This window comes from Egretta garzetta, unplaced genomic scaffold (assembly GCF_000687185.1).
Source record: "Egretta garzetta isolate BGI_Z169 unplaced genomic scaffold, ASM68718v1 scaffold474, whole genome shotgun sequence".
Lineage (NCBI taxonomy): Eukaryota > Metazoa > Chordata > Aves > Pelecaniformes > Ardeidae > Egretta > Egretta garzetta.
The window spans coordinates 200,493-215,764 of record NW_009259524.1 but is presented as its reverse complement, the minus strand read 5'-3'; the positions used below and the strand labels follow the sequence as shown (position 1 = coordinate 215,764).

At 45.4% G+C, this 15,272-nt stretch overlaps 1 protein-coding gene across 1 annotated transcript in view; it reads right to left on the bottom strand.

Moving 5' to 3' along the window:
* KLF7 (Kruppel like factor 7) overlaps window positions 1-15,272 on the bottom strand; it is a 58,066-nt gene that overhangs the window by 8,049 nt on the left and 34,745 nt on the right. The window contains exon 3 of the mRNA XM_035893027.1: window positions 836-959. Within this exon, the coding sequence (XP_035748920.1) occupies window positions 836-959 (124 nt within the window). The remainder of the gene's footprint in view (window positions 1-835; window positions 960-15,272) is intronic.

The window sequence follows — 15,272 nt, the reverse complement described above, 5'->3', positions numbered from 1 at the left end:
AATGTGAAGAGATCACAAAAAACAACCCCATGAACTTGAATTGTCAGGTGTGCCTAAATCACTCCTGTGCTTTTGAAAATGAAGCCCTTTGCTGTCTTTCATTGACTCTCCCCTGTTTCAGCTGGGGAAGCATGGAGCCCTGGACTCGGTGGTAAGAGAAGACAATGATTGTACGGAAATTAAGTGCTTTTCTCCTAGGCATTTCCTATAGATTTGTGGCACAATAGCCACGCATGCTCCTCATCCCCCCAGTCATACACCCATGTATTTGTGGGGCCACGTATTTCTGCTGACCACTCTGACGAAACACAGGCAGCCAGTGGTGGTGCTTGGGGTAGCCCCTGAAGCAGAGCAGGTAGAGGGAGCTCTGCCTTTGTGAGGGCATGAGGCTCATACAACCAGGAGATGGAAAGCTGTGGAGATGCTTTGTTGAGAGGTCCATCACTGAAGTGGTCTAGGGCCCTCTGGACTTCTCTGCTTTGACAGTATTAAGAACAGCTGCCCTATGGACCGAATCCTGTGCCCACAACAGACACTGGCAGGTTTCACTCAGACCTACACCTGGTCCCACATCTTTCTCTGTGCTGTGGGATGGAAATAGCTGAGGCTGCTTAGGAAGTATTCCCCCTCTGCCAGCCCGCCGGGCCACTGAGGCAGAGAGGACAGGGGCAGAGTGGAGGGTCTCTCCGTGGCTCGGGGATCAAGGCAGTGGGACAGGAGGCCAGAAGGAGCCCCTCTGCTGGGAGCCAGGTCTCTTGTCTTGGGGAGCTGGCTGCTCCATGCCACTTACAAAGTCCACATGTTGCTTGAACACTGTGTTAGGAGGCTGCATTACCTGTCACAATGGTTGCATTTAAAGGGCTTTGCACCCGTGTGCTTTCTGTAATGCCTCGTGAGCTCGTCGCTCCGTGCAAAACGCCACTCGCACCCTTCCCACGAGCACTTGTAAGGCTTCTCACCTGCAGAGGGGAGGAGAGAACAGTCAGCATGGCAGCAGGATTACTCAGCACTCAACTTGCAAGCCCTGTGTCCTCCCACCTCACCTCTGTCCTACTCAGGCAGGTTAGCACTCCTCAAAATTCATAGCCAGTGTAGGACGGAAACAACTTAGGGCTTATGATGCACTGTACTGAGGATGGATCCAGCCCAAATTTTACCGCTGCTAAAATTCTTGTACAACCTTATTTTCTGTTTCTAACAAAACCAGTCAATTATTCTTCAAAGAAGCCCTCAGAATGTCCCCGGATGCCTGTCCTGCTGTGTGGCTGGAGCCTGATTTTCAGTCAGCTTTTCAGCTCACTCTACCCTTGCCAGTTGAATTACCGTGGTACCTGTGAGTGACTGTACTAACACCTGACCACATAGCAGGCGTGCACCACTCCAGAGTGACCACTACCACTGCATCGCATGCTTTACCCTGGCTGCCATTCCCCTCAAGCTTTCATGCCTGCTGCCCCCTAGGACTGCACCTTCTTTAGTTGCTTCTGACAACAAAACCTGTTCTTTGGTTCAAGAAATTATGCGTCAGGACAGTGAGTGTGAGAGGAGAAATATTTTCTTCTTTAAATCAGCTGGTCCTTCAGGCTTTTTGCACTACACCTTTATCAGCTGTTATCCTGCCCCGAAATACTAACCATACCACTGAAGGTAGTGAAACGGTTGCAGTGATAAGACAGGAGAGATTCCAGTCTGCTGTGTTCACAGATACCCATGTTCTAACGCAAACCAGTCTCTGCGGATCAAAGTCTGCCACGCTGTAACATCTGTGGAGTCATTATCACCTTCTGATGGAGAATTCCAAGGTCTCGTGCCTCCCCTTTTCTTATGCACTGCACATGTATTCATTGCATGCAAATTTATCATCTCCCCACAGAACGAATGCTCCGGTACATCTCCTCCTATATAAACTCCATGTCACTGTTCCCCACGCATTCAGCACCGTATGGATGCATTAGAAGAGGAGGGAGTTGAGATAAAACGCAGACAAAAAATCACTTTCACCACCAAGCTTCTAAGCTGGGAATTATAAACAGAGAAGGGATTATTACTTACTTATCTGTTCTTAAAATTGCTGTGAAAGTGATTCTAAAAATCCCACGACTGACCAAACTGAAGGTGTAGTCTGTATGACCTCTCTATGCCAGTCACGTGAAACCATCACTTGGCCACAGCAGACAAATTTCTCAGTGCAGAGACGCAGATTTCTATATTTAGCATGTCTATTCAGCAAGTAAGGGAGTGAGATCTGATTATGGGAGACCTGTGTATTTCAAGGTGACAAATCGGAGAGGCCAAAAGAGCAAGAAAAGTGAAGAGGGCAAGAGAATTGCATCAAAATACATGAAAAAAAAAGCTGTTCTCTGGTGAGTGAGTTTCTGCAGACTTACTGCACAGGCAGCTCTGTTGCACCATGGTCATCTGCTCCAGAGAGAACAGCAGAGAGGGCTGAGATGTTAACAGGAGTTGAACCATTTTACTGGCCTCTGAGAAGTTTCTTTGGCTCAGTAGCTCAATTAAAGGATTCATTGGGGTGAAGCAATGAAGAGGGGGTAGCAGCCAGCAAGACTTAGCCAAAATATCCATTTGTCCCTCAGTCCCTGAATGCAGAAAGGCCAGTCTGGATGTCTCTGCTGTGTGCCGCAGTCCACCACGGGAAAATGCCCAACAGGACAATGGACCAAGCCAACAATAACACCACCCCACTTAGACTGTGCCTGCCTGGTCATCTCTGCAGACTTGCCTTTTGTTCTTTTTTTTTTTTTTTTAATGGGATTTCTTCAGGAATAAAAAAAGAAAAGGCAAGAAATTTCTTGTTAGTGCGCCAAGTGCTGGTGTCTTGTTTCTGGGCTGGTTACTCAACTGCAATTCAAACACTGTCACCAGTGCTGGCCCCAGACACTAGAGCTGCAGTTGCAGTTCTCTCCCCCCTGCAGCCCTTGACATGCTACCTGGCATACTGCATCTGCTCCCCACTTCGCTGAGAAAAGGCATTTCTCCAGCCCTGGTCATGTCTATGATGGTGCACTGGCTTTGTCTGAACAGTTCACACGTTATTTTTAAAAGCTGTGTAAACAAGCCTCAATGATAATTCAGCTTCCTCAGTTCTCTGACGCTCTCTAGTGCCTACCTTAGAGTGGAGACAGCAGGGCAGACAAACCTCCTTGCAGCATATGTTTGCTACACACGCTACAAAGCAAAGGCAGAAGACAACTGCTCAGCCAAATCTGGCAGGTACAGCCAGTCTGAAGGCTACAGTCGCCGACGGAGCAGAAGGGCGAAGTAAAAACATCCTGGGCTTTCTGTGAAACAAGGGCTATTAGGACTGAAACCGAGTTTGGCTTGTTAACATTTGTCAAGAGCTTTGAAAATGTACAGTGCTATATATAGGTTATGAGAGACAGAAATGCCAAGCATGATTACTGGTAAACCCATGGGATGCCACATATCTCTGTTACTTGCTGCAGGGGCTCCTCTCTCAAGTGTTCCTGGTCTGGCCTTGCACAGCCCTGAGCTGAGTTTTGTTTTCAGATGCTTTTCCTCTGTAACCCAAGCCCTGCTCCACAAAATGTCAGACAGCACCTCTTTGTGCTCCAGACAGCAGGCTGGCATACAGTGCTCCACATGGCACATGACAAATGCAAAGGAGCAAGGTGACCTTTAAAGCCATGTCAGACGGCTCCTTGACCCAGAGACCTCAAAGGGGTTAGATTTCCCACCCTCCTGCCGCTACGCAAAAACATGAGAGGGCAGGAGGAGAGAGACCTCCATATCACTGCACATGAAGATTAAGAACAAACTGCTTCTTTAATGGCTGCTTTCACCTTACTCGAAGATGAAACGAAAGCGCATCTTGCCAAGGTGTACATATGTAGGAAGCATGGGACGGGAGGAGGGGGGAGGGTCCTCCTAGCTCACTACTGGCAACGGCAGGGAGAAGAAATGGGAAGGATCCTTTCCACGTGCCAGGCTGCTCTTCTTTTGTTGCAGAGGATTAGCGAGAATAAAAGGATAGATGGTGAAATCCTCCTCTGCTGAAGGCAATGGCAAAACTCCCACTCACTTCTACAGGGCCAGGATCTCCTCCTTTTTAACAAATTAATTATGAGCTTCAAAATCCAATTAAAAATAGGAACATCATGGAGCTGTGCCACACTGACTTTTTTCAGGCTCTAATTCCTTAAAATGAATAACTGCACTTAAAACTCGTGCCTGCCAGCCACTCCCAGGAAGGAGGCTCTACTCTTTAAGTCACCTGTACTCAACGCAAGGGTCTGTGCAGTGCTTAAACAAATCCATAGATCCAAATTTATACAAATGCACTCAACAGAGGAGCCAATGCACATCCGAAAGGAAGCCGATACCCAGATATGCAGCTGTTAAATACTCAGCTGTTTCTGTTCAGAACGTGCTCCACACCCTGGGGCTGGTACAGCTTTCACACATCCACAAACGCACCTGGGAAGGGCAGGCAGCCAGCAACGCAGACACACACTCAAGCAGCAAATTATGCAGTCTTCTGAGATGAGCACTAGTGTTAAAACAATGTACCATTTGCTTATGGAAAATCTTCTAGAACCGACCCAGAAGAGTGGCTTTCAGCTTTTTCTATTTTTTTTTCCCTGGGAGGTGGAGACTGCTACCTAGTGATTTCAAGCTTACTGACCACACTCCAGTTTCCTTGGGCAGCATCTGCATGAGAGAGCAGTACAGCGCCGTAAAGGCAAGCTGCTGAGTGGAACAGTGGGTACGCAGGACCCAACATCCACACCCCATGCATTTGGAGGGTGTTACTTCTGGCTAGCCACAGCCTGGTCTTGTGGCCTGAACCCGTCTGTGGGTGAAGTGTGCCAGCTGTGCACCTGCAGAGCACCTCCTGGGACAGGCCATCCAAAACCATGTGTGCTCCGGCCAGGCTGAACCAAAGCACAGTGAATGGGGACAACCAGAAGACTCACCTCAAAAGGGTACGTTTCATCACCAGAAAACACTCACATAGACACATCCTTAGCTGCCTGCTGAGGATCCTTGAGAAGCAGCCTGCGCATGCCTGCAAGCGCACAGAGCGCTGTGCTGAAACCTACTGATCTAGAAGGACCTTATCATCAGAAAAGCTAGTGGTACAGAAACGCTATTAGCCTTCCAGATATGCCTTAGGCTTTCAGTCCATCATGACTGCATACTTCTGTGAAGCAGCCTCTCTTCACTGTGGTGCTGTCCTGCGGTCCACAGCCCATTTTAATCTTTTTATCTTCCTGGAGCATATTTTCATACCCTGAGACTGGGATGCTTGGGTAATAGGCTATCTGCTTCACTCACACCACCTAGCTCTTCTTCTAAAAGTACCTCCAAAGCTCACTTCAGTACCATCTGGCCCTCCACCCTCCTTATTTCATCCAGCCTGGTCCAATCTGGCAACTGGAGGACAAAGACCTTTGCAAATTTATGTGAAACATGCAATAGTGAAGCTAGAATGTATGAGTCATAACAAAAATCCATCAGGCTTTGGCAGCCCTGAAATCAGGTCACTATTCCTTTGGTGACTAAGACAAACGCAAGACTCGAAATATTAGGCACCTAGTTATAAAAACAAACAAATGATTGGTATAGCTTTCTCTTGAAAGCCAGAAATTTATCATTTGAAAACACAAAAGAACCAAGCACACAATCCTAGCAATACTACTGTGGTAAACACAGACCAGGTTCCCAGCACACGTGATTGATAGAGCTGGGCTGGTTTTGTGATGGAGACTCTGTGCTGATCCTTGAGACTTCTCCCTCCATTTTCCAGCCTCGGGCAGTCTTGGTGAGTTTCATCTGATGCAACTTCAGATATCAAAAGCCATCATCTGAAATAGCCACCTATGGCTCTTTTTCAAGATAACAGAGATGCAAAGGCATGTGTGGAGTGTGACACATCAGACCCCAGTCAGATTGGAATCGGAGGTGAATTTCTCTCCTTTGATGGTACAGGGGGCCAGGCAAGCGGCTCAGCTGCAGGCAGCTGTATCTTTGCTCTCCAGGCACAAAACAGAGACCATCAGGTTTTCTCTCCAATGCATACTTAGATTGTAAACCCTATACAGGCCTTCACAATAAATATTCCGTCACAAAACACAGCAGTAGGGATGTTGTCTCTTCTCAAAAACAAGAGACCCCCTGTCTTTGCCACCTACATCCCGCAGGCACCCTCCAGGTCCTGAGGATGTTTCTGTTGTACAAGGAGTAAGGCAGCATTTGCTACAGACATCTCACAGTGGCTGTTTCAACAGAGAGAGATTAGTAGAAACATCAGGTTCCAGGGCGCAGAGGTACATAACCGAGATCAGCTGAGGACACTGTCATGATCACAAAACTACAGGACACAATGGACGGCTGGGCATATTATACATCTTATATCTGCATTATGTATTGCTAACCCCAAGGGTTAAAAAGTCATGAGTCCAGTCTCCCATAGAAATAATGAGATTTTAAAGAAGAAAACAGTAATATTTAGAGATCATTTGCCTTCTGCTTTGTAGATAACCTAGGGCCATGATTTTAAACTCCTCTTTGCAGCCCTGCAGCCTAGAAACATTTATTATGAAATAGAGAAAGGAGTTTGCTCTCTATTCCCTGGATTTCAAGAGCAGGGACCTTAAGAAGAAAACCCTCCAGATTTTGGGATGTGCACAAGAAGATCACAGCATTGACAACCCTGTGGGGTGAAATCCTGGCTCCATCAAAGTAATTGGAAAAATGCCCATTAAGGCTTGAGTGTCACCCTGTATCTTTACAGAATTAAAAGTAAACAAAGATACGATTATCCATACGTATCCACTTCCTTACCCCTCCCCTGCATCCCACCCTAAATACCACACCACAAACATACCTTGATCACAGAACACTTAGTAAAACAATGAAATACTTTAAGCCCCCAGTCCTGCAATGAACTTCAGAGGAAAATCACAGTCAAAATCCTTGCTGGTATCTCTCAGTGCTAAAATGTGGTACAGCCATGGGACTCCTTTTGACAAAATGACCGATTTAGCCAAAAATGCTTTAAGAAACTGAGGGGGAAGAACCCAAATCCTGTCTGTATGCACATTTTGAAGGCCATTCAAATAAGACATTTGTTGTACTAAGTTTTGAGAGTTCCTTAGTATCATGTTACATAACTACACAAAACTAGCATGCAACAGTGTCTTTAAGGAAACAACAGAAACACCCCCTTAAAAATCACCATGTGTTCTAATCCACTGTGAATGATTTATATATAGTTTCAGGATCCCAAAAAAAGTTTTATGAAAGAAACACAAAACATTTCCTTCCTTTTTAAAAACTGTGATTTAAAAACTATTCAAATTGAAACAAAAAAGTTCTAAAAGCCTCAATGTCTAAAAATACGTATTGAAAGACAGCTTTAGCTACTCTTGCTCCAAGACTGGTGTTCCTGGAGAACCATACAAACTGCAAATCACAACTGAAAAAGGAATTAAACCAAGATTTCTCGCCTGGATTTCTCCTATAAGGAAGCTCTGGGGTCCTGAGCTGTTCAAAGAGATGTATGAAGAATCAAGTAGTGCCACTGGCTTTTTAAGAGTGTTTTAATAACTTTCCTTTGCCACCCTTTCTGAGAAATTCTTTTGGGACCTGCTGTTCCCAAGCTGGTGACTTGCTGTTGAGCAAGCAACGGTGTCACTGCAGGATGACCCAAGGCATCCTTCAGAGGCCAGTGCCCATGGGGATGTCGTCAGCGCAGACACAAGTCGCTCAGAAACACCAGAAGCTGATGCGGTTTTCGGTGAGAGACAGCCCCCCCAGATCGCCTTGCAGAGAAACGTCAGGCAGGCATTTGTATTTGCTTTGCAGTTTATTACGAAAGTCTGCCACAGCACAATGGGACGCCTAATGTGGAACATCACATTAACAATATTTTATATTTATGTAGCACTCTTCATCTCCAAGGGTCCCTGAGAGCTTTACAAGCTACATACATGGCATACCAATGAAGCCCAGCCATAATTCTTCTAATTAGCTGAACATCAGCACACAGCACGCGGCACAACAGAAAATGTTACCGGTCACTCCTCGCTTCCTACGGAAAGAGCTATGTGATGTTTGATAGAAGCATGCTGCAGGACATTCCATTTTAAGGACTCCTGGAAAAATGAGATCTAACCAGACAGGTCTCCTTAACACCCATGCCTGTCCTCCCTCATTACACGCGCACACTTTGTCAAATATGCGACACAGGAGAGGAGTAGCCCAAGACCTGCTACTTGTTAAATATCCCCACTTTCACACTAGATTCAGCAAGTTTCCATCACATGGCTCAGGCAGCTGCTCTGCTGGTGAGGTTACAGGAAAGCTAGCAAGTGGCTGCAGTCAGCACACAACATCACCCTCTTTTTAAGATCAGTAAGTTCATTTCTTTAGCAGAAAGGAAGAGCAGGCTATTTAATACACACATCCTCTGGAGATCAATGCTAACATCTAAGCGTACGTGCGTTCAACCCATCAACCAGTAAAACTAATTACAAAAATCAATTTCAGATACCTTTCTGAGCCTTTCATTCCTCAATATACTCCTAATTGGTTTTTGTTGGACAATAGAAAGCCTAATTATTATTTTTATTATTACAAAGGAATGCAAGGGGGGGAGAGGGCAGTGGTCAGTGCTTAAGTGGCTCACCGATGCTTTCTACCCAAAAAGAGAAGAAAGGAAAAAAAGAAAAAGGCATTTTATTCACAGTTTTGCCACCTGCTGGAAGGATGGAAAAGCCTTTGAAAGGGTGACAAAGCACAAGAGAAAAGCTGGCAGGAGACAGTATGGGGCAGAAGAGGAATGTGACAGGATTGTGAAATACACAATGTGAGAAGGTTGTACCTATTTTTAGGCAGGCAAGGATGATCAAGTGTAAAAGCAGTACATTTCCATGAACGATGTATAGCTCCTTTCATCCAAAAAGGTCAGCAGTGCCCTTATAGAGAGATGGCTCTGATCATGTCTATATTGGAGATGGGGGAAAAGAGGTTAAGAACCAGACCCGATGTCCAATCAGTCTTTCTACAAACTTCAAAGCTCCGGATTAGTCCCCAAGGGCCTTGCCAAAGCTTGCCTACTGAGCCAGCAGCAGTCTTCGGCACACGAAAAGAAATGGATTTTTGCAGCATTATGTCTTACACACCCACAAGCACCTAACACACGTCCACAAAGCCCATTTGCCTAGCTGGAAAGCAGAGAAAAGCAAAGCATGTAGCAACATTCAAAGAAACAGAAATTTTCCATTTTCTACTCAAGAGGACGCATTTAATGAACACCGAGCACCGAAGGTAGGGAGGAACGCTGCGCTTTATCTCCTCGGCTCTATGCAAAACTCCCATCGAGAGTGATAAAGCCTTCGAAACACCACTCCCCTTTCAAGCCCCTTCTCCGCAGCCTCTCTCTGAAGGAAGCTCCCGGCTGGCGGGGAGCAGGGCCGGGGGACGGACACTGGCGCCAGCCCGGGCGCGCAACCCACGCTCCTGCCCCATTAATTGCCAGCACATCCTCCCGCAACCCCAGGCCCTGGGGACAGCAGCAGAGCGGCAAGGCCCAGGCGCGCACCCGGCAGCAACACCAGCAGCAAAACTACCCAATTAAGCCTCCAGAATAAGTGAGGGGGGAAGATAAGGAAAATTTTAAAAAAAAGAAAAGAAAAAAAAATAAGGATGGGGTTGCTTGGCAACGGGAGGGCAGAAGCAGCTGTGCAGCAGGTCGGGCTGGTACCCAGGCGGCGGGCTGGCCCATTAGCACCCTGCATCTCATGCATTTCGTGCCGGGGTCTCCTAGTAACAGCCTGCGCACGCCGAGCTGTTGCGTGCTTCCCCTCCTCTCCTCCTGTTTCTCCCCATCATGCGAGGCACCGCTGTTTGCCCTAATTACACATTCTCCGCTGCTTCAAGCTGCCATTACTTAGGTCCCCAGAGGAGTGGCAAGAACTTTAAAAAAAATCTCCTCTAATAAGGGCTTTTAGTTTCAGATTCAGTGGAGCTCTGTGAGCTCAAAGATGCAAGGCAAGGTAGCAGCGGCAGAAGGAACAGATGAAAAAGGAGTAAAATTCAGCAGTTCACTGGGTCAGATTTTTCCAGGACCCTGAAATACATTTTTTTCCCTTTGTTTTTTCTAAGTTACCCCAGAGGGTGAAAAATTAAGACAGTCCTTTATGGGACATGGAGCAGATTTACATAATCCAGAGCAGTGTATCAGAGATGTGCTCTTCGGACACCTGTGTTTTAGGCCAAGAGTTTCTGAGAAATTCCAGGCAAAATATAAAGGCAAATATTCCAGGCAAAATATAAGAAATATGTATCAGAGAACAGAACTGATAAAAAAAAATTAAGAGGAACAGACACCCCCTTTTCCAAATGCTAACATTTTAAATGGTTCTGATCCATATTTTTACTAATGAATGTGGGGGTTTTTGCTTATTCAAACTATTACAGTGCTGATGTTTTCCTCCATTTACGTATCACTTCATTTTCTGCCTTTTGCCACTGAAAAATCAGAGAAAGATGACCAAAAAAAAGATGCATACTGGCAGAGACAGCACAGGAATAAAACACAAGGGGAAAATAAATTACATTCCTTTCTGTTTCCTTGTTTTGTCAACAACAAAAAGAAAAATGGAAGAAGACCCAGGATGCTTTCATTCATTCAAGTATTGGATTTGATTTGGGGGTGGAGATGGAAGGGAAACTGTGTGCTTGGGTTTAAAACATACACTGGCAAGTTCTCCCAGCGAAGGCTGCCCTGGTGCCAGGGCAGGGCTACCTACAGGGTGGCAGGCGCATGACGTTTCTGAGCAAGATCCCATCCTCCCTGGTGCTCTCTCCCTCTCCCGGGGCTGGAGGTGGCAGGCGGTGCCCGGCAGTGCAGGAGCTGAGCAGAGCTCACCAAAAAGGTCTTGGCAACGCTGCTGGGCAAACCTTGGTGAACCAAGCAGCCTGGTCTCAAGAGCACAAGGCAGCGCATAAAGATAATTAATTTTACCAGCTAGGAAGTTTCCTCATCTGGATTTTGGAAAAGGCACAGATGATTACCTGTGCTTAGCTCTGAGGGAGGTACAAACACCCAGTTGGAAACCACCCAGGTCATTCGCGCTGCCAGACAAGTATAACCAAAGGAAGGCACAAATGTACTATGAAATTCCACTGCTGCGTGACGCTGCATCTTCAGGGAGAAAATTTTAAAAAATAAAGGTTTTCTGTATGAAACACATTTCCTAACACACATTCAAAGCCAAACAAAGCCCAGGAAAAGAATCACCTTTGGGATTCTATGGGGTTTGCAAAGAATTAATGATAAAATTGCATCACTTGTACCACACTCACATGGAATTCAGTTTACAACAGATCATAGCTTAGTCCATTCAAGTTAATTTTTACCCAGATATTCACAGATAGGAGTCTTCTACTCAAAGATTATTTTCCATTACATAGGCCAAATTTTTAGCTAAACTTACTATACTAAGGACAGCTCTTTTCTCCCTACCCCTTCCCAACACACATGCCACATTCTCCTAAAAAACAAATATTTTTCCTCCAACTTCTAAAATAACAAACAGTAACCACACTGGAAAAAGACCAAATGTGGAAAATTTCACTCTGAAGAAGGAAAAGCTTTGCAAAGTTAGAGATGACCAACAAGAAGACGTCCAAATGGAAGTTTATGCAAAATTAATCATAATACAGTTCCATGCAGTTCCATAGTGAAGAAAAGTACGTGCAGACGTGCATGCCTATATTTTTATAACATTCATTTCCAAGAACTAATACAAACTTCTGGTGCACTAATGATTACTTATGGTCATCATAAAAAGCTAGAATGACATTGCAAAATTGTCCAACCAATCTATTAAGTTCCTTCTGTCGGTGATAAGAGTACAGACATACAGGAGGAAGGAATAAATCCCTGCTAAGCCTCTGAATGTGCACTGCCATACAGTGAGGACACCTTTCTTTCAGAACTCAGCTGGGGATCAGCTTTTATCTTGAAACACATGCTTGTCATCGTTAGCTTAGCTAGCACGCCTGCAAATGTTTTTTCAGCATTCAGTTTTTGCAGCCCCAGCTTTCAATCCCAGGTTTTGAAGGCCAGGCACATTCAGGAGCAAATCTGCCCAATGCAACATTTGGTCCCTATCTACAAACAGGGACTGCTGGGATTGTGAACTGGCCTGCAATGTTTTAAAGGCTTTTAATTCTTAGTAAGCCTTCTTATCATGTATAAAGCTGACGTATGGAAAGATTTTGGTTCTGCAGTGACACAAAGGTTTTGGACATTCTGAGAGACCTGTGGATAAAGCAGGTCCCATGCAGCATTTTGTCCTCCCCTTTCAGAAATCGCTGCACTAGTCTTTATACTGCCCTCACTTGACGTCCTTGTCTCTCATTCATTCAAGTGGTCAGCTTCCACAACGCCATGCAGTTCATCCGCTCCTGCTTGCAAGTTGCTGCTGCTGGGTATGTAGGTATGCAGGACCGTGTCTGCATGGGGCGTGAAAGGCAGGCTCTGGATTAGGAGAGGTCCATCCAGGCTCCTGGCTGCTTGCCCAGATGTGACCCACACTCAAATGCCCACACTGTGCTTAGGAAGAGCCTAGCATGGCACCTGCTTTTGAGACAAGAGGTAGCACATTCGGCTTTTCCTGCCCAGAGCACTTCAGCTCTCCAAGCCTGCTCAGGCCCTTCTCACCCAGCAAGCCCATCTTAGCTTAAACCAGCATCTCTGAGCACATATCTCTGATTCAGGCCTGGTGTGACCTCAAATACTTTACAAATTCCAGTGCTTCCATAGCTTCTCGTCATTAACCTGCCCTCTGTATCCAGTGTGGGACAGCAGCAACACAAAGGGAAATTGGGAGAAGACAACTTGAGGGCTTTTTCTTTGAGTCTTTCTCTGTGATCCCTATCATTCGCCCCCTTGCTGGGTGCCTCACAGGGGCTCGGGGGTGGATGGGTGTAAAGAAAACACTAGATGACAAACTAGAAATGGCTTCTCCATGCCTTTCCGAGGCAGCCTGCCATAACACTTGGGAGGCGCCTGCACTCTCCCTCCTGCAGCTGCTGAACAGAGAGCAAACATCACTTTCTAGGTCTCCCTTGTGCCAAAAAACATCTCACATGGCAAACAAACAAACAAACAAACAATACCTATTTACATTTTCAAACCTGAATGGTAAGGCTGTCCTGTGCTATTGATTTGGCAAATGATGGAGCAGAAACATGGGACTGAGAATTCAGGTATTGGCAACTAAGCAACGGATGAACACCACTGGTGTTTTAAATGGCAAGGGCTGCTTTTGGCAGGGCCCGTCCTCCTGCCGCCTGGGAGGTTCACAAAGTTTGTTTCCTCAGCCTAAGCTCTCACTGTAAAAATGAAGTGAGGCTCTGGGCCTCCTCCACAGTGAAATCACAACACTCCCCTCCAAACTTGCCAAATGGCTAAAAGGCTTCACAACCATCAAGTTTTAAAGAGTTCATGACCAGGTTGGGATTATTATAATCAGCTTTGATAAACTCTTGTTATGTTTTTTTTTACCAAAAAAACTTCCAAAAAACCTAACCTCACAACAAAACACATCTTTCCAACTTGGCAATGCAACTGTACCCCAAAACAAATCCAGCCCTAAATGAAGGTCTTCCTCACACCCCCCTCCTCCCCCAATTTCCCTTGCTGTCGTTTCCAGTGGCAAATTCATACGTTGTTTCAGCTGCTGCCATGGGAGCTTCAGCATCCTCCATGTCCCTCTGTGTCCCCTTGCCGGGTTGCAGCCCTGCACACAGAGCTGGGGACTCGCTACAAAGCCATGGGGTCTCTGGCTTTCATTTCTCCTATGCTACCTATACTGTTCTCCCAAATTTTTTTTTATTCAAAATCTTGAATCCTGCAGAATTGGTGCTGTGCTTGGCTATTTGCTTTTTCTTTTTCTTCACTGGCTTTCTGTTCACGGGTGCTACCGCACTAACACAGTTCGGCAATGCAGCTTCCTATTCATGTGGTATCACTGATACAGATAATCTTATTTTCTCTCTTATTCCTTTAGTTTGTATTAATCTTCTTTATCTATCATCCAGCCTACTCTCCTCAATTTGGTCTTTTCCAATAATTTCCAAATTCTGGATGTTTCCTCTTCTATCTATCTCCAACGCTTTGGGAAAGCTCTTCTCTGTTGTTTTAAATTCCATCTCAAAAACCTTCCTGTTCATTAATGCTCTTTCTAATACTCTTTTCTCTCTCGTCTTTTTCTTGCAAATGTAGTAATTTGTTTTCCTGCAGGGTGGATTTGTTTGTTTTAGGTACTCTCACCCAGCACTTTGGATCAAAGAACTATATAATTTAAAATAAGATGTCCTGACAATGTGAAACAAACTCTACTTAAATAAGTGCTATCTTAAGATCACATGTAGACTCATAACATCTATTTATATGGGCATTTCCCACTTGTTTAGGCTTTAGAAACCTAAATATAGATGTGAGGTGCCCAACCGCTGTTTCTCAGACTTGAGTTTAGGTTGTATCAGATCCTGGATTTAGATGGATAAAGAAAAAAAACCCCAAACCTTCTGATACTCAAAAAATGCAAACCCCAGCAGAACTCCCTAAGGGTCATTTTTTATCCCTATCCCAATCTTAAGGATTTCCTGGTCAGTTTATATGTGATGCTTCATCTCTGGCCAGAAAGCACCCACGCCATCTCATACCTTCCCCTGTACATTACTGCAAGGAAGGCTGATATGAATGGTTTTGCCAGGAGATAGAAATCTCCTCCAGAGGTCTTTGATCTGGGGGACACAGCCACATCCCATGACTAATCTTTCCATAGGTCACAGGCCAGCACACCCTTAGACTTATTTGCAATCCAGACACTTGCCAGCAATATCCTGTTCTCTAATTTAGGAAGTACTGATGACTATACACAGGGTTTGGCTCATTCAAATTCCTTCCCTCTCCACTCTCCATTACATTGGCAATTCATCTCCATGCATGTGTGAAGGCTGGAGGAAAATTTCTGTCTCTCAAAAGGACAAAATGTCGTTGTTTGCACTGATGTCTGCTCCATGAATAACTGTGAGAGAATGTGCTAAGGCTGGATTACCATGCCAGTCCTGGTGGCTCCTTCAGATGTTTTTACATCACCCTCACATTGGCAGCATGGTGTTTCCAAACCTACAACTCACCTTTTCCACTAGCCCAGCCGCTATTTCTCCCTTGAGTGGCTTTTTTTCTGTTCTCTTCACGTCAGTCCCAC